General features: G+C 40.9%; 1 protein-coding gene across 1 annotated transcript in view; it reads right to left on the bottom strand.

The window, feature by feature from the left end:
* LOC135211482 (mucin-2-like) overlaps nt 1-26,336 on the bottom strand; it is a 134,667-nt gene that overhangs the window by 54,823 nt on the left and 53,508 nt on the right. Inside the window, exon 2 of the mRNA XM_064244789.1 lies at nt 23,442-23,537. Within this exon, the coding sequence (XP_064100859.1) occupies nt 23,442-23,487 (46 nt within the window). The 5' untranslated portion in view covers nt 23,488-23,537. The remainder of the gene's footprint in view (nt 1-23,441; nt 23,538-26,336) is intronic.

Below are 26,336 nucleotides of genomic sequence, written 5' to 3'. Positions count from 1 at the left end.
ATGTCCCATTTAAACAGTAATCTAAGTGTTTTGAGTTTTTTTTTGCCAATATACTATACAATAAAATGATTAGTGAAAGCAATCAGTAAAGTAATGATTGTCCTCAAGACTTCCAATCTAACTTAATGTCCTTGCTAAATATTTCACGTAGCACACAGCTTCTTCATTTCTGAGGTTACGGCAAGTATCAATAACCAATATAACAGTAGCTTTGACCTAAATATATTCAATAAGAATACATTTTGAGATGCTTACACCCATCTAAAATTTAAATGTGAATGTTTGCCTGTAATAAAAAAAAAGCAAATTTTGAATAATTTTTATCAAATATTTCCTTCTTATCTTAATTATGGTGAAAATATAATGAATAACATTTACCAAATGTCAAGCTGCTTCAATAAACATGACGATTCTAGATTCATTATGTCATGTGGTTGTTCACCACTGCTAGAGGAAGAACACTCACCATATAATGGAAACCATTTCCTCTCTCTCTCTCTCTCTCTCTCTCTCTCTCTCTCTCTCTCTCTCTCTCTCTCTCTCTCTCTCTCTCTCTCTCTCTCTCTCTCTCTCTCTCAGGGGTTCTGTCCTTGGCCTGCTCGTGTTTTTTATTTATGTCATTTCATTATGTAGGATTAACTAGCAGGATAGCCAAATTTGCAGACAACACCGAACTAGGTGTAAATGCAGCTGACCCCGAGACAGTAGAAAGTTTAAGAAATGATCTTAAGAAAATAGGAGAGTGGCAAAAAGATAGCAAATGCCTTTTAACTTGGATAAGTGCAAAGTGTTACAAATAGGAACAAACAACCCTCATGCCAACTACATGCTGCTTGGGAATGACATAAATAGTGTAGAAACAGAAGAGGACCTTGGAGTCATTATTACCAAGGACTTAAAATTAGCAAAACAATGCATAAAAGCTGAAAAGAAGGCACAGAAACAAGTGGGATACATAAAGAGGCAGTTCAAAAACAGAAACAAGGAAATGGTGCTGCAGCTCTACATTTCGATAGTTAGACCACATCTTGAATATGTAGTACAATTTTGGTCACAAGAAAGGACATAAATAGATTAGAAGGGGTACAAGCAAGAGCCACAAAGTTAACTCCATCCATCAGGCAAATAGGTTACCAAAGACGACTAGAGAGCCTGAACATGTATGGCTTAGAAACACAACAATTGTGAGAACAAATAAAAGAAACAATCAAAATACTGAAAGCATAACAAAAGTAGACAGTAACCTATTTACGTTAAACGATAACCAGACAAGAAATAATGGATAGAAACTTAAGAGCTGAAGAGATATAACGCATCTCATTGCGGGAACTTCTTTACATACAAGATATGTGACACATGGAACAAACTGCCATCAGAAGTTGTAAACAGCAACAATGTGGAAGAGTTTAAAAGAAAGCAAGACAGAATCATTAGGACACTGTGAATGAATAGTAAAAACTGCTCCTAGAGATAAGTGAGCACACGATGTCTCCTCGGATGGACTAACTCTCATTGGCTTCTCACAAGGTACTAGGGTTCTTGGGCAACAGCCAACCAGCATCTAGTATTGCATTACGGTGTTCCCCAAATTTGCGGGGGATGCGTACCAGACAAAATCCCTTCCGAATAGCTAGAATGCACGAACAGTTGAAGCCCTTATAAAAATGCTTAAAAGTGCCTTTTGTTAGTTAAAATTCAAGAAAAACCAACTAAAAATGTTCAAACAAGGTTTTTTTTGAGTTTTATCACAAAAAGTGCAATTTCTGATGAAAATGCTAAAAAAAGGGAATGTGTGGATAATTCTCATAGAAAAATACTGCGAATAGGTGAATTTTCCACAAATGATGGGTATTTGTTCCAGAGAGAAATTCACGAACATGAGTGTCCATGAATATGGAATTTTTATTCTAAAATTAATATTAATAATACTTACCTGTATAATTTATCTAGCCCTAAATCCCCAAAAACCGCACCAAAATTTACCACATTAGCAACCCTGTTACCTCCTATTCTGTCCGCCAGTTGGCAACACTGTCGTTGACAGATACGAAAACCTTCCCTCAAATCAGTTGTGATAGGCAGATCGTGGGGTAGGATGGGTGGGACTAGATAAATTATACAGGTAAGTATTATTAATATTAATTTTAGAATAAAAATTCCATATTAATAAACATTACCTTAATATAATTTATCTAGCCCGATTAACCACATTGAAAAGGAGGAGGGAATCTGAATACAATTTCCCCTTCGGACAGAATAGGAGAAAACAAACAAAGAAATATATATCATAGGCAGTCAAAACTCAACCCAAGGTCAAAGATACTAACAACTCAAAGTCTCCTACCATAATGCCACCAAACTGCGGTAGCACAGGACAAGGAGTAAGTGCATAGTCAGTCCGTCTGTACTAAAGTCAGGTGACCGACCAGGTGACCAGTCAGACGAATTGCGGACAGCAAGGCTGCACCCTGAAGACTATCAAGCACTATTCTTTCCCTAAAGGATGAGTGTCTGGACTGTCTGGGCAATTCAAAGCTAAGCAAACCTTGGGAGTGTATCAACGCAACCCAACGTCGCCAGCAACGAATCGGCTCATGAGCAACTCCTAACTCAAGCTTTCTGGTGCCAAGAGAAAGGAGCGCGGAGCAAAAAGGCGATTCAGTCCCGAAGGACAAATGCCTGACAGTCCAACCTGGTCTCATGTTACACGATCATCGGGGGTGTATCAACGCAACCGACTTCGTCAACAAGAAACTCAGGGCTACTAAATGTCGCCTGATCTCACACGAGTGTCTGACTCTGAGAAAACAGGTGAGACAAAAAGTAGATGGTGAGCGAGTCACCAGATGACAGCAGACGATCCATCGACTAATTCCCTGTCCAGGACAGTGGAAGAAGCAGGAGTCGTCAGGACAAGCGAACCAGTGGCTAGTCCTAGGTCAGCATCGACTCTGGGAGAAGCGTAGTCGCCAGTGCCGACAACCCAGTGGCCGGAACCATTTCACACTGAAAATGGAAGCAGCATGAGTTGCCAAGCAGTCAGTCCTTGTCATCAACAACACCTAAATACCAAACTGCCTAATTCCCATTATAACTACGTCAAAACTGCCATGGGTTATAATACAAAAACAAAAAATATATACAACAAAACAAAAATTAATGAATAATATACAGGTAGCAACCAAACGTAAAACAGGAAGACTACCTAATTCTCCTGTCTGACAACCTGTCCTGCCATCACCAACGGGCCCAAAGAACGAAGGTCGCCTAGAACTAGAGAAATATCCCTCAAGTAAAAAGAGGCAAAAACAGAATTAGACCGCCAAGTCGCCGCCTCAAGCACCTTGGCGACTGAGACGTTCTTCATAAGCTACTGATGTAGCAACTGCTCTAATACTGTGTGCTCTCGGCGTCTGGTCTTCCCCAGCAGCCGAACCACCAGTTTTAACGATCAGATCTCTGAGAAAAAAGGATACACCATTCTTTGAAATAGGTCTCTTGACATTTCGGGGTGAAACAACAGATGACGGGGACGACCCTGAATGTCCTTCGTGCGGCGTAAATAACATGAGAGCGCCCTAACAGGGCAAAGAACTAATTCCTCATTTAAATTACCAACAAAGTCGACCAGCGACTTCAGTACGAAAGACCTGGGAATGGGATTATCAGACGATTCAGTCTTTGCGACAAATTCAGGAAGGTATGACAAAATCATGTCTTGTCCAGATCTGGCAACCAGAAAAGAGAGTGCTTGCAGTTCACCCACCCTCTTGGCTGTAGCCAGTGAGACAAGGAAGTGTCTTAGAAGAGAGGTCCCTAAATTTGGCAGAATTCAGAGGCTCAAACGGAGGGAACCTTAAGGCTTGAAGGACTTTGTTAACGTCCCATGTCGGAGGCGAACACTGTGGCCTGGGTCGAGATAGGGAAAAAGATCGAAGTAAATCTCTAATGACATAAGATGAAGAGATCTCAGGGAGCCTTGCCTTAAAAACATAGGAAAGCATAGACCTATAACCCTTAATGCACGAAGGTGACAGGGCCCTGTCATGATGTAAATGAACTAAAAACTCCGCTACTTTCGGTAAGGAAGGTCTAGAAATTGAATGTCCTTGAGACTTACACCAACGTCTGTAAACCGACCATTTAGCCTGATAATTTACTCTGGTTGATTGCCGTCTGGCAAGAGCCAACTGTCGCGCCACTCTGGAGGAGAACCCTTCGTGCTTGGAGAACCTCCTGACAGTCTCCAGGCATGAAGATGAAGCATGTGGAGCCTCTGATGGAACCGATGAAAATGGGGTTGTTTGAGAAGATCTGGTCTCTCTGGCAGGCGAATGGGGGGTTCCACCAGTGCTTCCAGAAGGTCGGGAAACCACTCCTTCTGTGGCCAGAAGGGGGCGATCAAGGTGAGATCCAGACGCTTGGTTGCCCTCACTTTGTTGAGGACTGACCTCACCAGAGAGAACGGAGGAAAAGCATAGGCTTGAAGTCCCTCCCAGTCCTGCAAAAGAGAGTCTGTCCCGGCACTCTGAGGAGTCTGGTAAGGGGCGAAGAATATCTGGCACCGAAAATTCAGTGGGGTGGCAAACAGATCGACTGTGACAGGCCATTTCTTCCTGAGGCTGTCGAAGACTTCCTGGCAAAGTGTCCACTCCGACCCTTGAACTTCGTTCGGTCTCGACAAGGCGTCTGCTAAGACGTTGTGATGGCCCAGGATAAACTGAGGGACCAACGTAATCCCCCTGTCTTCTGCCCAACACAGGATTGATCGGGCTTCTTGAGTGAGAAGATCCGACTGTGTGCCGCCTTGGTTTCTCAAGTACGAGACTGCTGTGGTGTTGTCGACAAAGATCGCGACAACCGACTCCAACAGTTGTTCCTGAAATGAAAAAAGGCCTAGGTACACTGCCCTCTATAAATTCATATAAAGTCTCATTTAACAAATAATGAAAGCTTTAAAGGCACAAAAATGTTTAAGGAAATTTATAAAGAGCGGCCGTGATGTAAACAACACGGGCGCTCGTTAACAACTGATTTGAGGGAAGGTTTTCGTATCTGTCAACGACAGTGTTGCCAACTGGCGGACAGAATAGGAGGTAACAGGGTTGCCAATGTGGTAAATTTTGGTGCGGTTTTTGGGGATTTAGGGCTAGATAAATTATATTAAGGTAATGTTTATTAATATGGGGGTTCACTGTACCACCAAATGTTACATCCCCCTAGGCCACAGTTGTATTTGGCAGATCTCGCCAATACATTGTAGTTATATGGCAAAAACTTAATCAGGTATCACAAACTGCTTGACAAAATTCAGTTCAAAACATGAGTGTGAATTACTCTGAACATGTACAGAAGACAAAGAGTACATATTTTGATGTTATTTTCATGAATAAATACACATTTTTATGATACAAAAACGATTAATAATTTTCAAATATTAACCCTCACAGTTTGGGCTAACATAATGCTAGTGCATACACCCATGACCAGGCCAAAAAACTCGATCAATGGAAATAAGAAGATGTGTATATTCTCATGGCTAAAAAAAGAATTCTAAAAAAATTTTTGTACCTTTCATGGGAAGTTGTAAATTGAATATTTCCCACTCCTTGTGGAACTCTTTTCCTTAAGACAGTTGTAAAAATAAGCTAACTTTACAGTTATAAGTGTTCTTTTTCATATTTTTTGATTAATTTATTTTGTCAAATTAAAATTACAGCTCAGAAAATATAAAAAAGATAAGAAATAAAACCGGGAACAAATTCTAAGCATATTTATTATAAACATTAACGAAGCATCCTTGGATGGGAACTTCTGACTACATTCCCCCATACCAACTCAAGCTGAAGGTCTCTCAGCTCCCTCCGACTCTTATACTGTCATCTGAAGAGTTGCCAAGTGATGTATGGAACTAGAAAAATTTTTCACGCAAAATTCAAACTGTATGGCGCCACATCTTGATCGTGTATGTACGATACCCGTGCATCGCCCTAAAGCTATATGTGATCATATATGTAAGATACCCAGACTGTGGGGGGCTAATATTGATTAATATTGTATTACGTTTAATAAGATTAAATGATATTAAATAAGGAAAATAATTCACCATGTCTCCCTCTCTCTCGTTATTTTGTATGACAGATAAATTATTTACCAAATAAATAATACTACAAGCAGTCCCCGGTTATCAGCGGGGGTTTCATTCCTGGGGGTTCCTGGGGGTATACCGATAAGCGAAAAAGGCCATTAACCAAAACTCGGTGGTTTATAGTGCCATAATGGCGCCGATAACAGGAACTCGGCCATTTATGGCACCATAAATCAACGATTTTATAGTGCTTGACCAAAACCATAAAACCAGATCGCCAACAACTGAGGACTGCCTGTAAGTACTAATGTTCAAATATTTGTAAGACTAAATCTAAATACTATAATAATAATAATAATGGAACCCCACACTATAAAAACCACAGAGTTGAATAGGATGACTGTAATAGGCAATAATACACTGTTATTACAATATCTATGCATTTCTATAGTAAGTTTATCTTTTAAAAAACAAATTAAATACAAATTTTATCCTTGTCTTTTTGCCTTCAAGTTGTGAAGTTGAGGGGGAGCGGTTGGGCCTGTCAGAAAATGTCACCATTAACTTGAAATTAAAGTGACCCATGTCCAAATTGTTTTTACCAACGCCTGATCTCTCATTTTCTATTTCTTCCCTTCTTTTTATCTCTCCTCTTCTCTCTCTCTTCTCTCTCACCTTCATCTCTCCATCCCTCGCCATCTCTCTCTCTCTCTGACATAAGGGTATGAATGAGAAAATGGAATTGATAGACCAGACAAAATGGAATACTTAGGATTTCAGCCCGTCTCTCTATCTCTCTCTCGCTCTCTCTCATCTTCTCTCTCTCATCGCTTCTCTCTCACTCGTCATCTCTCTCTCCTCTCTCTCTTCTCTCCTCTCTGGAAAAGATATACATATGGCAGAAGGAAAGACATTTTGTTTTGTTAGAAGAGGTTTTATTTCAATCTTTTGATAAGGAGTTATTTTCTCTTCTCTCTCTCATCTCGATCATCTCTCTCTCTCTTCTCCTCTCCATCTCTCCCCTCTCCTCTCATCTCTCTCGCTCATATTACACATTCTCTATGTACCTCAAAGAAAATAATTCATAAATAATTTCACACTCCTTAATGGTCAAATACAAGGGTATTTTGACGGAAGGAAAAATCTATTTCTGGGCAACGACCTGTGGTCGCCCCTGTGAAATGGTTTCCTTTGATACTATTTCTGAAGAATAAATATTGCTTAATTTCATCCTAGAAAAGAAAAAAGAAACTAATATAATGCCAAGATAAATGGATGGCCTCACTAACTCACTTTCTTATAGAAGTGTCTATATAGTAACGGAGGCGAGGGTGGAAATCACTACAAGAGGGTCCCTTGCCATTTTAGCTTTCTTCCTTCGACAAAACCCCGAACTACGGAGGAGCCCGTGCTACAGCTTCCCGGTCTACTACTACCGTGAGGCGCCTCCGACGGCCTGAGACGTCCATTCCTGAAGATAGCCTCCCCAAGCTTGGTTGGGTAAGCTGGGTGAGGATAATCTAACTACAGGGTGGGTGGGGTTTCACAGGGCGACAAGGTCCAGTTGCCGTTGCCCAGAATATGATTTTTCCTTCGTCAAAATCCCTTTTCTGGGCTTGACCCGTGTCCGGCCTGTGAAATTAGGTACCAGAGAATGCCAAACACCAAGCTTGAGGAACGAGTACAGATAAATTTAAAAAAGGTAAAGTTAACAAACCTTGTAAGGTTTAATAGTATATAATCAACTAAAATTCACAGTCTTACCCTCAAGGGAAGTATAAGTCCTAAAACACGGGTTATCACTTTCAAAATTGAGTTAGTCCTAACAACAAGCAATAACAATACCAGGTTTAGGGCAAAGGACAAGAGATAAGTTTGAATATATACAAAAGTAATGGAACTGAAATCCGATTAGAATGATGAACAAAAGCAAACTCAAGGTAACCCAATACATGGAGCGACTAAACTAAGTAACGGGTTGCAATGGGGCAGGTAAAGAAGGTAAAGGCTACCAAGAAGTTAATCATTAAAAAATTAAGAACTCAGGAAAAACTAAACTGTTATTTTTCCAGCTGCCGACTGCTGGAAGTTTGAGGGCTTTCTAAGAGGGTTTTTAGGTAGTTGCCGTTTTGAAAAAACTGTCGGAGATTTCCAGCCTGATTATAGCTTCCTTAAGATCGTCAAAATTCATGTGGTTTGGAACAAATAATTAATAGATGTGGCCACCCAGCCCTAACATTCGTTGGGCCCGAGGGAAAGGACTCCTGGATTGGCCTGTTTTAAATGAAGTATAAAATTTGTTGCCTGGATCCACCCTTTTAGGGATACAAGTACCACCCCTTCCCTTCCTAATGAAACAATCTGGGCCTGAAGATTTTCAGAAGTTTTGGTTCTGCTTAGGTAGAGGCTCCTTAATGGATTTTGACAATGTACAGAAAGGGAAATGTCTTGATGGTAAGTGGTAGGTATTTTCCAACGAGGACCATCTGTCCTGTTGGTCCCTTCATTTTTGGGCTAGAAAATGGCGATCTTGGGTATAAGAGGAAGAGGACTTCCCCTGAGGGGAGGAACTCAATGTTGGCCTTGGTTTCCCTTGATAAAGCTGACAGTTTTTTTTTTTCTGATATTGCTAGCTCCGGACAAAAAAATGGGCCTAAACTTAATAAGAATAGGGTCTTTTCCTCAGGTAGGGATATATAATTGCAAGAGTTCATTGTTAATGTCCGAGGCCGAGTTTGAGGACATCATTTACAAGAACCCAAGAGACTGATTTTAGGTCTCGTTGATGGTCTTCAATCTAGCAAAGACAAGCTTTGGTATGGACGTAAAAGTACGAATCCGTAGGTCTATGCTAAAAAAAAAAAACCCACCAAATTGGAAGTATCTTTTTAAGAGCTGATTTGGTCGTAGTTGATAGTGCTTGCTGCTTAAGCCTTTATTTCTCAAACAATGATCTGAAGAAACGTTTATGGCTAGGTTTCGTTGTTGTCATGTACTTGAGAATTTGGACAACTTAAAAGGAACTCTTGCTAGTTTATTGACAGATGAAATCATATTTGTCGGAGAGTAGAATTCCTTCTCTTTTAAATCTGATTTCCAAAATGAATTGAGATATTTCTGGGGATCAATTTCTGCATTCCTCATGGCTGCGGTAATTTCAGAAAATTCCATAAAGTTAGGGTTTTGGGTTTTCTGAATTTTCTTGAAGGAAGCGGACACAGTCTGAGTTTGCACTAACTGGGTTAGTTTGGGGTTGGGAATCCGTACGTTGGTCGGAGTCTCAACTCTAGGAGTAGAAGGGAACCAATTGCTCTTGGGCCAGTTTGGGAGCTACTAGAGCTACTTGGCCTTTGAATGTTCCTGAGTTTGTCCTAAAAACTTTCATGAGAAGGGTTTCACAGCGGAGGGAAGAGGTCAAAATATTCTTTTCCATTCGTTCCAATCGAGGGATCATTTGCATCCGTAGCGTAATGGCTTGAAGGATCGAGGTTTGGGTGCCACGTAACAAGGAGTTTGGTGGTTTGACTCCGTGGCGAAGAGGTCTACCTTGAGAGTCCCTGGGGACTTGTAGACTGATCCAATTGAATGAACTCCTGTCCAGTTGTCCCACTCCGATTCCAACTAGGGCGGAGCGTGATAGAGCGTCTGCTACTACGTTTCTTGACTTCCCTGCCCAGGTGAGTGGCTGACAGGGTTGCCCGATTTGTTTTTTGCAATGACCAGAGAAAAGATGGCTATCATGACATGGTTTCAAGTTGGCGTTGACTTGGATCCGCACCCCTGTTGATGCAGTGTTACTACTACCCTGCCAGCGTCCAGAACTAATTTGAATAATGAGAGTTCTTGGGCGGGGAACGGAGTCGTTTCAGTGTGAGGAATACTGCCATGGCCCTACCAGTAACTTATTGAATGTAGCTGGCCGGAATGTTAACGACCAAGTTTCCTTGGAACTTTTTCGTCACTGGGCAGTATTCCTCCCCAACCCCCCCCCACCCCACCTGTTAGTGGAGGTGGCTCTGTGTGGGATCACTAATGATGGAGGGGTTAAACTGTAGATGGAATTGCTTTTTGAAAAAGGTTTCTTTGTCTCCGTTCCAGGGCGGAGACGTTTCCGTAAGATTGCTGGGATAAAGGCTAGTTTTGTCCCGTGAATTCTTGCCATTCGCTCTTGAGCGCCATACTCTGTTTTATAATCTTTTGAGTTTGGCTCTGAGCAGAACGTCCTGTGACTGATGCCAAACTGGAGTGAGGCCCCAGGATCCTCTCCTGGCCACCCTTCCTGGCTATTTGTTTGTTTCGTTTTGAAAGAAATTGTTTTGTAGCTCTCTTTGCAATTTTCTTATTTCCTTTCAACGGACTGAATTGATAGAGTGTGCGATTTGTAAGTCCCACTGAAGAAGGACCTAACCACTGGAATCGTCGAGATTTCCGGTGGTTAGTCTGGACTTGGTTTTTGTTTTATTTGAACAAAAACCTACAAATGTTCCAGGAATTCCGAGTCAACTCAACTTGACCGTTGCTTCTTTGCATTCTTTGGGGTTTCTTATTTGCCCAAACAAAGTTAACCAATCGGTCCAGATAAGCCAACCTAAGCATTATTCCCTTCCCTGTTTCCTTAGCTCTTGCACCTACTGCTTCCGCCATAATTTGGGTGAAGATCCTGGGGGCTATGTTGAGCCCCGAATGGCATTACCCTTGAAGGAAGTAGGATCTGTTGCCTAGTTTGAAGCCTAGGCAGTTGGACGGACAGTATTGTCTGGGCGATGGGAAACATGAATAGTAAGGCATCTGTAAGAAATCTTAATAGAGGTTTTTGACGGGCCTCCGACGCCCCCAAACGGGGAAGTAAGGTTCCCGTTACCTGCGAAACGGTCAAGCATCCTGAACATTGTCGCAATGAATGAAATAAGGTTCAGAGTGGGAACACAAAAGTCTAAGATTGATTCCTTTCGGTTTAACCCGAGTCTTTTCTTTGGTCAACGCTGAACAAGCGTCCCTTGAAATTTTAAATTGGTTGACAACGCTCTTGAGACTACTCCCTTTTGAGAAGGGAGGTCTTCGGTTATAACTCTACTACCAATTCCGTTGTTGTGCTTTGATTAGAATCTGTTTGGTTGGAGGAGGGCCCTCCTAGCCAACTCCAACCTAGTCCCTTTGTTACTATACTTTGAGCCCAAGGGCTGCAACCCCCACCAGCTGGTCGGAGGTAAGAGGGTACAAGGCCCTCCCTCCTACCTTGTTGGGATTCTCACATTGCTGGTTTTGCCGAGGGGCGGACCACCTCTTGCGCCCTCGGAAACCTCGTTCCCCTGTTTAGCAGCCCTGCCGGATCCTCTGAATCGAGAAGGCACCCTCTTTGCTCTACTGCCTCTCGCAAACCGTATTGAAAGCCTGAAAGTTCTTGGCTGTTTCCATAGTTTGGAATTGTAGGCTGGCGAGACAGCAAAGGAAGTGGAGGGTTGAGAATTTGCTGGGACTGAGGGGTCCGAACAAGGTTTATTGTTGACCGCCCTTTGACGATGGTTCTTGCCCCTTGGTTTTGATGCTGGGACTTTTTGCCCTAGAACCAACGTTGTTTGTTGAGAAGGCTGGAAGGGATAAGAACTTCCATTGGGTTTCTTCTTGTTCCTTCCCTTGGGTTAGGACCAGAGAATGTCCTGATTCCCTTCCTCCGCTTTTGCTACCAAGTCCCCGACCATTGACTTTTGAAGGGCACCTGGTTTGACCTTAGAAAGCCTCATGAAGGACTTCTGCTACTACTGGTGCTGGAAAGATGGTCCCGTTCCCCAAAGTTGAGGAAGCAATCATGTTTTATTCGGTTTCATGGCGGATAGTAGCTTCCGCCAAGAACGTGCTTCCTACAATTTCTCCTGGCTAATGAGTCAAGGTCGTTAAAGGTCAAGACTAAACTGCATGGTGGTTGTCAGCAGACCTTTAGCCAAAGAAAACTTTAAATAACGGCTCTTGTTTGGTATACAGAGCCCAGTCAGCTCCGCCTAGTCATGGAGGACAGGAAATTGGAATAATTTGTTTCCTCGCGAAGGCCTAAGTCCGAGGGCGTCGTACTCCATCTGGGATGAGAGAGTCCGACAACCTGGGGGAGTCTACTCACTAAAGGAGCGATGGTTGGCACAGGTCCGGCCTTTAGGTTTTCCCTACTGAGAAAGTAGGAACTCCGCCCCTTCGAAGTACGGTCTCGGAGGCCTGGGACTAAGAAGAGGAGGTTGGGTTCCGTCTCTCGTAGTTTGAGGGCAGGGGCTCGTCGTTCAGGGCGGCCTTGAAGGTTGACTGTTCCAACTACCTTAAGGGTCAGTGGTAGCGGATCCCCTTCCACCCCGGAGTACAAAAATTGGTGAAAGGACTACCTAAAGGCTGTGATGCGGTGGGTGTTTTTCAACACCCCCATTCGTTTTCCAGACTTGCTCCATTCGAAGTCTGCTGTGCCTGTTTTTCCCTCGGAAGGATTCACTGTTTCCCTTGGGGAACCCACCTTTTTTGTCCTCTCTCAATCATCGCTGCTGGCTTCCGTTAGTCGGTACGTAGCCAACTGAATGGTGGTTTGGAAGGTCCTCTGTGGGAGGGTAACCTCGAAGGAGTCCTTCCACGGCCTTCGAGTTCCTATGCCTTCGATTTGTCAACATTCCGTTGACAAAACGGGGCCATAACCGAAGCGAATCCTCCAAGGGGTTGGCACGGCCTTGGAATTTCCCGGCAGTTGGCTGAATCTGGTCATTGGAAGGAAAGGAGAATGGTGGCACAAGATAGAGGGGAACCTGGCCCCGCAAATCAGGAGTTTTGGATCCCGGCGAATGGCATTCTCCTGAGGCGGGCCCGGCCAAGCTTCCCGCTCCAGCCGATTGGAATCGACTTGGGCCGGAAGACGTAACAGAAACTTGGAGAGCTGAGGGAGAGGCACCGAGCCCGACCTTCCTTGTTGTCAACCAAGGCCCCTACGATCACTCCCACCTGCTCCAGAATGTTAGCCGAAAAGGATTCGGGATCAAAAGAGGGACTTGAGCCCGATCCTTACGTGATCTATGTTTGGGGGACCTCGACGCAGAGGAAGAGGCCTCCCTTGACCTAACTGATCCGGGGTGGTGAGCCGGAGTTATAGTGTCTGTCAGGATGACCGATTTCTTGGGGAGAGACTTTTTAAGTTTCTCCTCGGTCATCTTAGCCTTGGGGATCACTGAAGTAGCCTTAGGACGGACAGACCGCTGCTCTTCAGTGAAGCCCCGGAAAGAAGTGGAAGTAGAAAGGATCAGTAGAAGGTGATGGAGAAAGGGAATTCAGGAAAGGGCCCTGAGAACCCACAGGAGCTGCCCCTACTACACCCTTACCTGTACCCATGGAGTCAATAGCCATGGGTTCAACGTCGAGGTTCATTGCCGCAACGTCTTCTGCAACGTCCTCTGGGAAATCCCCCTCCTGTAGGTGGAGATCATGACTTGAAGGTCGGCCAGCAAAGGGGCGGCCGCTATCGGGTCCACCACTGATCCTTTCTTGGCTCCTGGGAATATTAGGTCCGCCATATCCTGGGTAAGAATGTAGGGGCGGCCCTTAGAATTCCGGCCAAAACCCCCTACCCAAGCTTTGAGAGTCGACAAAGCTTTCTTCTTTTTCTTCATCAGAACCCTGTAAAAAAGGGTCTAGAGTTAGGGAGAGGATAGGGGAGGAATGTCTGTTGTGTTGAGATTATATGAATATGTGTCTCATATGTGAAAGGTATAATATAACAACAAGTATTCCAGGTGACGAATGAATGAAGAAAGTGCTAAGAAACTTACTACTAGTGAGGCATCTCCTACTAGCAAGTAGCAGGTTTGGCAAGCTTCATGATGCCAAACGATAAAATCCTCCACTTTCACTGCACATCCTGCATGAGAACGGCATACTATATGGCCGCACAGGTCTTGGAGGATGGCACTGCACCCAATCTCCTGGCACAACATCTGTAAGTCAAAGGATACATGAGTACCAATGACAACCTCGGTGGAATAATATGCAAACTATCCGTGGGTGCCGGAGTAGGACCGACGGATAGAGATCTTACGTATGAATATTACGTAGAAAAATTACGAGGGGGGAAGAAAGTCTCTGCCTCCGCCTAAGCTCACCTTGTCATATGACTAAAAATAGACTCCGTAGGGCCCGGAGTTCTCCGTATGGCCCGGAGTTAATTAATATTGAGTGAGCAATGTCAAACTTCTAACGAAGCAAGGGATAGTACGAGAGGCGGAAATAAAAAACCCCCCAGAGTAACGCAAAAGATTCTAAACATTAAATAACACAAAATAAAACAAAATAAAAACCCCTTATATCAGTAAGTGCTCGTGTGAACTATCCTAAGTGGATAGGAAACCCCAGTGGTTCCCTCCCCCCCTCTCTATGTTCGGTAGCGGCGGATAGACACTGCCGGACTGAACTGAGGGGGAAAGAGTAGGGAAGAATGTGGGGTAGGGGAGCCCCAGCCCTCCCCTGAGCGGCCAGTTAAGGACGGAGAAGAAGGGGGGAGGAGGTACCCGAGCCCCCGAGGCACGTGACGAGTGAGAGTACCAGTAGGGGAGGGGAGATCCCACCAGTCCCGTGAGTCACCCCCTCTCATGCAGACTCGGACGCTAGCTGTGAGAAACGAGTCATCACCCATCGACGTGGATGGCAATGTATGGAGGGGGGGGAGGAATGGGGGGACGGGAGGGGGACCCCGTAACCGGGTGGCTCACCGTGAATAAACCGGTGGTCTTCCAGCCAGGTGAAAGATACGAGGTGGGGAAGAACCGTCGGAACAACATCAATATCACTGATATAAATAGGATTATTTATAATAATCAATCAAATAAAATTAAAGCGATATCTTAAAGCTAGACTAACACGGGGAACACGAAGCTAAGCAAACAGAAAATTAGGTTAATCGCCGATCCGAAGAAAGGGGTATGTTAGCCTAATTTAACCTCTAGTCAAGAAAACGGGGGGGGGGCAGGCTAATCACCAATCGACAATTGGGGTATGAAAGCCTAACTTAACGGTAAAATAAACAAATATAACAGGGAAGCTAATCGCCATACCGAAGCATGGTGTATGTTAGCCAACCTAGTACCTATAATATTATTAAAGGTAATCAGGAACTAGAGAAGGAAAGAGAGAAACATCAGAATAATTAAGATGATATGACTCTCAATCGTGACTGATAAAACTCCTAACAATGTAAGGCGTAGCTAGACTAAGGTCCGAAACGTGCGGTCGGAGCGTGCCCCGTGGAGGCCTAACTAAAAACTAACTGCATAAAGATATAGAGACTATGTAATAAGTAACCATATCTAAAGTACTGAGAAAAAGGGAAATCTCTAACGGTATGGAAGACCGAAAGAGATAACCGTACCGCCATGCGGTCGAGGGGCATACCGGCCGATAAGGCTCCGAATATGTATAAAACACGAAGATCATCATAAAATGAGATCAGTAACCCCAAACAGTACTTAACTTAGAAGCAGAAGTTGAAGACATCTTGAAAATAAATCCAAATAAATCCAAATAGAGCGAAACACAGCACCGAAAAAATTTAACGTTTGGTGTAACGCGCGCTATCGAAGGAATGACGTCTCAGGCGTCGGAGGCGCTCACGGTAGTAGTAGACCGGGAGCTGTAGCACGGCTCCTCCGTAGTTCGGGGTTTTGTGCGAAGGAAGAAGCTAAATGGCAAGGGACCTCTGGTAGTGATTCCACTCGCTCCTTACTATACCGACACTTTCTATAAGAAGTGAGCGAGCCAGTATCTTGGCATTATATTGTTTTTTCTCTAGGATGAATAGCAATATTTATTCTTCAGAAATAGTATCAAAGGAACCATTCACAGGCCGACACGGGTCAGCCCAGAAAATATATGATGTTATCATTTAAATGGTCTCTCTCTCTCTCTCTCTCTATCTGCTCTCTCTCTCTCTCTCTCTCTCTCCTCTCTCTCTCTCTCTCTCGTTATTGGCTGTGTTATATATATTTCTAATGGTAAAATGTCTGAGATGACCTTGAAATTATATTAATCATATCATTTCAAAGATAAATACAGTAATAAAATAATAATTAATGGTATATTTGATGTAGGATGATACTCTAAAGTATACATTTGGTATTTGAACTTTCAAAATAGAGAGGGGGGGGGTTCTAAGTATTCGAGGATTCTAGCTGTTCGTGTGGGCGGGTGGAGGTCTGGTAAACATCTCCTGCGAATCCAAAGGGGTTCACTGTTTGTCAAGAAAGTACTGTAATTACAATGCCATGAGGTACAAAATATTGCAATTATTTACAGCAAATGTTTCCCAGATATCCAGTCCTGAAGTCTTATAATGCATATCTTATACATAGGTGAAACTTCAGCAGCCATTGGATTGATCTTTGAAGCTTGCCAACAAGGTAGTTACAAGTGAGAAGGAAGGGAAATGGGAGTCTGGCTCCCATTCACATGACTCCTTGAACTTACTTTTTCCTTCAAGTGTGGAGTTGGTTAAAGATACAAACTCTCATGTTTCATGTACATATATAACTTACTCCTCAGATAGAAAGAATTGTCTCACGGAACTTGACTTGTTCCAATCACCATCCACGAATATGAAAATCATTTTTACAATTTGTATTTTTCATAGCTGACAAACCTGAGATCTTAACACTAGGATAAATCTTCTGCCGCCAGCTGGAAACTAGTTAAAAACAATAATAAATTGTATATGCAAGAAATCTGTGGCATCTGGCATCTCAAGCGTAGATGAGGTGGAAGCTGGTCAGCGACCACACTCCAACCCAAGTTTACAAGAGAGGTGGCTAGAAGTGGGCAGTCAATGCTAAGACCTCAGGTTTCTTAGTTATGAAAAATAAAAATTAATTAAAAATGTTTCATTTGTTCATATGCAGAACAAACCTTCAGTCTTAACATTAGGACAGACTCACACTTGAAGGGAGGTATGAGAATCCTGAACCACCCGAAGGTTCGGCACACCTGACCACTTCACAGAAATGAGAATTCTAAAGAAGAGTAGCCTAAGTCTCTGAGATGTTAGATATATGAGTATTTAAACTCAGTCCACTGGGAGTAAATACAATGCAATATGTCTAGATCATGCATTGAAAGACAAAGAAAACTACATCTGTTTAAGTAGCAAACCCCCAGGAGAGAGGAGTACTATATGCATGGCACAAAAAAAAATGCTGTAACAGTTTGGCTGCCAAACTAACCTGCATCAAGCCAGTTCCAGCGTATGATGTGTTTATTCTTCAACCCACCCTGTAGGAATGAAGGCAAAAAAATGGAAAGAAATAGACCAGTCATTTGACTCCTCTCTGCCATACAATCATCTTAAGCAAGTTAAGGTGCGTCCACACACTCGAACAATGTCCGATGGACAAACACTGTTACCATATCATAGGCGAAACAGGATGACGTCATAAGCGTTGAAACGATGGAAGTAGGTCTGGCAACAAACAGTGGTACCAGATGAGGTTGTATACCACTACTTTTACTCTGCTCACAAGGCAAAGACCGGCAGACAATTGATATTTGGTAACAATGTTTGTCCGTCAGACATTGTTCGACCGTGTGGACACATCTTTAGGCACGAACGTCTGCCAGGGGCACTGGGTGAGCTACACAACTTGTTGGGCAACCACCACTGGACTGAAGGAAAGTGTCCAAGGACCTTTAGGTACAAGGAAGTGAAAGTGGTTTACCAAAGCCAGGAACCAGCATTCAAAAATCTATGAACAGACAAGTTCTTCTTATTTGCCAGGGAGGTACTTTTTCCTCTGATGTCCTATGCTCTTGCATGCACAGTACTGGTAACAAAACATTCATCAGGTCAGCCAGGCAACCTTCTTTATTTGTGAATACGGACTATAAGTAAAATCATAAAGAAAATATGAATTCAATCACTGATATGAAAAGTCTGAGAGCACCCAAAGAGAAACAACAAAGGGAGTGGCCACTGTCTATAAGAGGGAACTTCAGAACTCAGTTGTACTTACCTAATAGTGTGCAGGTTGTCTTTTCCTTTAGTGTACCTATTCCGACTTTTTCAGAATAAGTAGAGCATTTCAAATTATAAGAGATCATATAGCCTAAACAAACTGAAATTTACTAACATAATTGTAGCCTAAGTTTTATGCTACGACACCCAGGTTACCTCAATTACATTCTAAATAAGACTAAACATTGCAATGTGTTGTGTATATTATAAGAGATCATATAGCCTAAACAAACTGAAATGTACTAACCTAATTGTAGCCTAAGTTTTATGCTACAACACCCAGGTTACCTCAATTACATTCTAAATAACACTAAACATTGCAATGTGTTGTGTATATTAATCAGTATATAAATCATATAAACTTACTCTTACTTCAAAAGGCAGATTTATTATTTATTAGCCTGAACTGACATTGAGATCAGCTAAGCACAATATCTATTTCGTAACCTTTGTCTAAAGGACACCACAAGAAATTCTCCTTACACTTAAGATATGCAAATCTTCTAAAAGAATTTCCCTAAATGAACTTTTAGATGAAAGGGAATACGTACTTATGTTCCTTTACCCTGGGATTCTCTGACATGGTCTTAAGATATTTATAGGTGTTCCCTCTGGACGAACTATACCTGAGAGACCATAAGAAGTATCACTGTTGTGCACAATGACATTTCGAGACACCTCACAAACACTCCTCGCTACCACTCCGCCACACAGATGTTCATAGAAAACTGCCTGGACAACTTAAGAATCATTGTAAGGAGAACAATGTCCAGTCTGATAACCTGAGTGAAAAACAGCAGCAATTTGCTCATACAAAGCATCCTAAGGAGTTAAGCAAGAAGATCTAAATTGTGGGAAAGATGGGAAAATAAGACATTTGTTCCCTAAAGGACTTAATCTCTGTATTAGCAAGGTGTCATCTGCAGAATTTGTCATTATTATTATATTTATTGCTGATATTTTACTTTTTCATTATTACTGTGAATACTATCGCTGATATTTTACTTTTTCATTATTACTGTGAATACTATCAAGTTAAAGTTTTTCTACATTCCATTTTTGTATTTAGCCCTCTGGACCTGACTACTGTAACCACCTAAGGTCTCTAGTTGAAATTTGAGTTATATAATCTGTGCACTAACTATTATAACTCTCAACACATTTTTTTTCTCTCTCAAATATTATTACTGTTATCATCAGGTTATTACCAGTATTATGATTACTATCTTTTATACTACCTCAGCTATTGTGTGGATAGTACCATTTATTAATTTTTTTATCATGTTGTCTCATGTATCAAGATTGTGTATATTACTGTTTGCATTTTGTAGGTGAAATAAAGGATATTATTATATTCTCATGCCACTACAAATGTGGTCGCATTGCCACTCAACATGAGTGCTGGGAAACCTCTTCTGCTGATGAACTTTCTAAAACTTATGAGGAACGAGTCACAGGACTGGTTATCAACTAGTTCCAATGTATGCCTATGGTTATCCGGTACATAAATAATGTGATATAAGCCTTCTTGAGGCTCTGTCCATTTCCCTTAACCCATAATGTGCCAGTGTAGGCCATATCTGTTTATTAAGAGGTTGCTTACATCGCATCCTGAACTCAGGGAGTGGAGGAACTACATTGGGCCTATACAACCTCCCCTGCATTCTCTTACATATTACATATATCACAATGGTGTAATATATTAGTTAGTTGCCTTATCTGTGGGATCCAGAACTCTTGCCTGACACTCGACAGTTGCATTTACACCCATAAGTGCATTAGCATCATGATGTACTAAAATAATTATCCAAGTAACCTAGCAACTCTTCAGCAATAGTATAGGAAACTTAGCAGCTTCAGGTAACTGTGGGTGTTCTAGTCTAACCTTACATCTTATTACCCAATTATCCAGGTAAAGATTCAACAGGTGTATTCTTTTTGGAATAAATTAATTTTTCATGAGGACAACAGTCTCATTCTTTACCTCTTGGAGTTCCTCTAAGGTCAATTCACCAATTCTCTTCATAATGGTTGAACTCTTACAATTATTAAAAAATCGTAGGATCCATGCTGTGGTCCTATAGAACTTTTTAAGCTTGCTGAACCTTTCCCAATTCAACAAGTGAGAATCACTATTCAGGTTGTTCCTTACAGTACTGACCAAAATGTTCTCTTACCTACCCTGCAAAAGTGATCCACCAACCAATGACTTAGCTATTGGCCAAGAGGAATTTTTTAACCAAGGCAGTCCCTCCCATCAGAAAGAACTATCCAAGATTTTCTGTCCTTTTCCCACGTTTTAACCAGTCACTTGGATTATCCTTATGAGTTGCTTGTTCTCTGGCACTATAATCCCATATGCTCTAGCTATACATAGTTTGCAACAATTCATTATTACTTGTCCATTCATTCATATATAAATGTGCCCCTGCAAATATCTCCTTTGTTTCAAAGACAACATTTTTTTACCACTTCATCATCATCATTATTGCTGGTGAACTGTAAGTTATCTACATATAGTCCTCTTTTCATCCTTTCTATGTCATCTTCTACCACAGATAGGTGTTTCTTAATCATTGAATTCAGCAGAAAGGGAAACATGTGGCTTCAAATAAAACAATCCAAAACCTGTACACCAACAATCTACTGTTAGGGTCTGTTGGACCTTCCCAACATAAAAATCTTGTATAGTTTCTATCTTCTCCCCTAATTTGCACCATTAAAAATGCCTTCTCCATGTTACTAATACATACAGGCAAATGATTTTGTTCTAAAACTGCAGTAGAACTTTGAGTAGGTCAGCTTTTATATGTGGCCCCATCCACAAACAATTGTTCAATCTTAACCCACTTTTTCCCTGTCTGACCAAACAGTTAAATAATATCCTAGGAGCTGTTGCACTGTCCTTTTTAAAACCATGATGTAATTCTACTCTCTATGAATCTCCTATCCTCCTAATCCTTCAGGATTTTCTGATAGTGTTCTAGATACTGAGTGTCCTTCCAAAATTTGACACAATGTTGCTTTAATCTGTTCAAAGTCAACCCAAAGTTGGAAGTAATTCTTCTTCCATTGCTCAGTACTATCAAAGTTCTCCAATACCTTCCGTTCTGTTCTGTTATCTCACTGCAGTCAATGCCTAATTGATCTAAACTCCATAAAGTTTCAAGATCTTATAGTTATATTGTTGGTTTCCACTTTTAGTTTTAAAATGGAAACATGAGTCTCCTTGGTGGGAGGAGAACTCCAGGTTCCGTTTACTAAGTAACAAAATATGGATGGTAACAATACTAAATTTTTAAACTTCCTAAACCCCAGATGTAAAATGTTGTACATATTGTCAACCCCTATTAACAATTCTATAGGCAATTGTTCCTCAACAGGTAGATCAAAATCTTCATCAGCCACACTGATTTTCATTCTACATGACGACCTTAAATTCTTCTTAATGTCGAATTTCTTTGTATATTCTGGTTGCTCATCTACCACAATACAATCCATATTTATTAATCTACTCTAGTAAATACAAGATATTCACCATTTCATACTCTTTAGCTGGTTTGGAAGTCAAATAACCTTTCAATGATAAATTTTCAATTCCCTCTCTCTCATAGTAAAGTCTCTAAGAGCAGCTCTCTTTATAAAACAGGTTCTGATGTAGGAAAAATCTATTTTTGGTAGTTGCTGTTGACCCCTCAAGGATTACCCTTTCCATGGTCTATCCAGAGCTCCATGGTGACCAGACTAATGTCAAAGAATTCTCCTAAACTGGTCTTGTAGCCAGGTATTGCATCATAATGATAAACCTTATAACACGTGACAGAGTATAAAACCACAAGAAGAAGAAGTGATTATGCAATATGCACCGTCATATTGTTTACATATGACCAAAATCCGACCAAGACACCATACCTTTCTGTTGGTCAATGCAGGATGATCCCTTACCCAAATCCCATGTCTTTTTGTCAGGGAAGTGGGAGGGTTTTGAGGACTCAACAGCGACTACCAAAGATAGGATTTTCCTCCGTAAAAACCTGTTTTTTAATAGTGTAGTCGCTGTCTCGTCCTCAAGGAACTTTACAAAGAAATTGACAAGTGTCGAAAAGCTCTTGAATTTTAATCCTAACAATAAAACAAAATTTTGGTCCAGGGTCAAGCCACTAATCTCAAGGCCCAATTCTTTACTCCCAGTACCTTTAAGGTTTGGTAGCAAAGAACAAGAAACTAAGTGTTAGCTAACTTTTTTTAGGGAGAAGTTCTGTGGTGACTTACCTAAGCATGCTGGGTATGGTTGCAGTATCGTCAAACCTTCCCCAGCAATAGTTAACATACACGACTATTAGAAGACTCGTGGTTTGACACTGTAGCGCCTATGGGTCAAGACTATCCGTGCCACCTACCTATAGTACACAGCGTAGTCGAACTTGTTGAAGCTCATGGAAAGTGTTACTAGAGCATAGGAAAAAATGGACCTTTTGGGATGTCTGCCGTGACCTCTAGGTAAAACCTTAAGGCTTGAACTGGGCATAATGTTTTATCTGCTAATTCTAGTTTGCTTAGAATAGGGGATTTCCTTTTTAAAGGAATCCCATTCATGGCCAGGAATAACAGGCCAAAGGACAATAATATAACTGATCGTCAGCCACTTGCGTGATGTATTGTCCTAGTCTAAGAGAGCCCAGTTTACTAATAAGTGCACCTGATGCTAATGCAATTAAGGAGAACACATACTGTAGCTTGTGAGTTGTGGTTGTATGGGTCCACTGAACTGAGGGGCTGATTGAAGTCTAAGCATCTTGTTCAGGTACCACGTGATTGGAACCCTTCTAGAGCGGATCTTTGTAGTGCAAAGGACTGCAGAGGGGAAGTGAAATCACGAAATCATAAAACATTGTTTCTGTTAAGCTGCCTTGTTTCCCATGACTGTTGTAACTGCAAGGCATTTGTCTTAAAATATTCAAGGGAGACAATTTTTACATTTCTTATCCCTTTTTGAAGACAAACTTGTATATTTACAATTAAATACATGAAACAACCAAACACAATGCTTTTCACAACTAAATACAAGCACAACAAAACACAATATGTACATATCTTTCTTCCACACAATGTGCACTTTCACATTAAGTAAATAGGAACACATAAAACTATACAACAACTTCCAACAAAGTGTAATCTCCCTTGTTGAAGTTTTGACAGTTTCTGGGGAGCTGCTAATAGCAGGATCAGGCAACCATAAACTAATAATGACATGTTAAAACACAGCTAAGCTCTTTACACGCACAATGCAAAGTTTACAATACGATGACTACCTAAACAACAATGACCACCATTCAAAATTACCTTTGGTATCTTTCAAAAATTTTCTGCTGCCATTCCCATTCTCCATGGCACATTTTCTCTATGAAGTATTCACTTGGGACGAGGTACAAATGCAACCTGTAAGAAATAAAAAATACATATTATTGGTTTTTACTTGAAAATACCTAGATCTGAAGAAATATACTAAGTTAATTTTTTAACAAGCCTAATCTTCAGTTAATTTCTCTAGACAGCCAAATAATGCATAATTATGGTAAAAATTTTGGCATGTTACATTCTTTGTCTATGGCTACCAGATAAAAACTATAGTAATTGAGGATATCAACCAGGGGGTTGGGTTATCACAAGCTATCATACTGAAAATTACAGTGGTGATTTATAATGTTTTAATGATTGTGTACACAAAATTTTTCTTTAATTTGGGCAAAAGTGTTTTTTTTGTTTTTTTATAAATTTTTTTGCAAATCCTGAAAACCCTCTCCACCATTATTTATGAATCAATTTCAAAAATTAAAAAACCAAATCAAAGTTTATATCATAAAGAACAAAACCACATGAATAAAATTGTCAAGTTATTTTTTGTTTACTATGAAAGAATAAATGTACATAAATCGAAAAAATTATATTAAATATTATATATAAAAAATGATACAAATAAAAATAAAAAAATAACGTGAAATTATTCCTAAATAATTACTGAATACAATGCTTTTTAAACTATTCAAATCCATTCATAAATAGCTGAGTTATGGATATTTGAATGTACAAAACTGATGTAATGATAGCTATAAAAAATAATAGTAGATAGGGTAGCATAACAACAGAGAAAGAGAAAGAGAAGGAGAGAGAATAACCAGAGTATGCACAGTGAAAATAACAAGAGAGAAAGTGAGAGAGGAAATTGAGCTTTTGTGTGTGAGTCAGAATTTGATCAACAAGCCTAGACGTAACAAAACCTTAGTCACAGGACGTTGGACCATAACACCATCGCAATCAAAATCTTAAGCCCGTCATAAAATCTTTGACTTGTGACCTCGAACCAGACTTACACATGTTAAATTAACCAACTCCACCTGGAAGAGGAAGAATTAACATGTTAACCCAACCTAAAAGGGGATGGGGAAAGATAAGGGAAATATCCGCTCCACAAATGAAGAATCCATTTGGGCGGAGAACTAGAACCTACCCCGCCTTAAGAGGTTGGGCTGAATGCGAACTGAGGGTGGCTGAATTTCAGAACGCAAGAAGAAGGAAGAGGACCAGCATTCATTGTACAGTAAAGAAACAAGCATTATGCCAGTGGTCCAAACCCAAATTCTCACTTTATAAACTTTGTAGTTGTAACTTGTATTCTTTGCAACAGTTACGAAAGAAACGCTGCTGTTCATCTCATTCAAACTTCTCCTGAGAGACTAAGACTATTAAGATTACTATTCCAGAACTAACATTAAGAAGCATAAAGTTAAACATAGAACCAGACTGAAGAACGAATCATCAAGAAGAAAGAAGCAGGTAAGCGAACATACACTCGAACACTCTACTTTAAAAAGGGCACTACACTAATGTTTGGGAAAAAAAAAAAAATGCAGTCTACTTTAAAAAGGGCACAACACTAATGTTTAAAAAAAAAAAAAAAAAAAAAACAAAAAAAAAAAAAAAAAAAAAAAAAAAAACAGTCAAAGTTTGTATTACTGTCACACTCAAAGGTGTCAGATATTATGTATATCCTCTAATATACAATAAAGACCAGCTGGTTCTGAACTTTTGTCAACAACTACAAACATGGGTTAGTTACACTAGCTTTTGTAGGGAGAGTTTCCTTGCCACAGCTTTTTGTTTATCACCGTATTTACCAGTGATTTTTTCGGCGCTTTTCTTGGCTTTCATTGCTAATATTACAAGAACTTGCTTCCTGCCGATGACCAAAATTATTACAAGGCACATTTACGATAAAATAACACTTGTAAGCCAAGAAAAGCACCCAAAAAATCACTGATAAAGGTAATAAACACAAAATGACAAATTTTCTAAGACAATTTGTATTTTTCATAGTTACAAACATGTTATTGTCATGATACAATAAAGTTTTATACATACTTACCTGGCAGATATATACTTAGCTATAGACTCCATCGTCCCCGATAGAAATTTGAATTTCGCGGCACACTCTACAGGTAGGTCAGGTGATCTACCGCCCCGCCGCTGGGTGGCGGGAATAGGAACCATTCCCGTTTTCTAAGAAAGATTCTCTCTTCCACCTGTCTCCTGAGGGGAGACTGGGTGGGCCATTAAATTGTATATATCTACCAGGTAAGTATGTATAAAACTTTATTGTATCATGACAATAACATTTTTATACATTCAAATCCCTGTCAGGTATATACTTAGCTGATTGGCACCTTTGGCGAAGGGTAAGAGACAGCTAATTTTACTGAATAGACAGGAAACAACATACGTTGTAGGTAATAAAAATGATATTGTTAAGATACAATAAAGTTTTGTACATACTTACCTGGCAGATATATACTTAGCTATAGACTCGGTCGTCCCGACAGATTTCAAAACTCGCGGCACACGCGACAGGTAGGTCAGGTGATCCACCATTCCCGCCGCTGGGTGGCGGGGTCTGGAACTATTCCCGTTTTCTAAACCATAATTTCTCTTACACCTGTCTCCTGAGGGGAGGCTGGGTGGGGCCATTAATCGTATATATCTGCCAGGTAAGTATGTACAAAACTTTATTGTATCTTAACAATATCATTTTTGTACAAGTAACTTACCCAGCAGATATATACTTAGCTGATTGGCACCCTTGGTGGCGGGCAAGAGACAGCTAAAAACAAAAATAATACTTAACTAAATACATTAAAAAACAGGGAAAAAACAACCTATGTTCTTGGATAACATAATCCATAG

The sequence above is a fragment of the Macrobrachium nipponense genome, chromosome 4, assembly GCF_015104395.2.
Source record: "Macrobrachium nipponense isolate FS-2020 chromosome 4, ASM1510439v2, whole genome shotgun sequence".
Taxonomy (NCBI): Eukaryota; Metazoa; Arthropoda; class Malacostraca; order Decapoda; family Palaemonidae; genus Macrobrachium; species Macrobrachium nipponense.
This window is presented reverse-complemented; position numbering and strand designations above follow the sequence as displayed.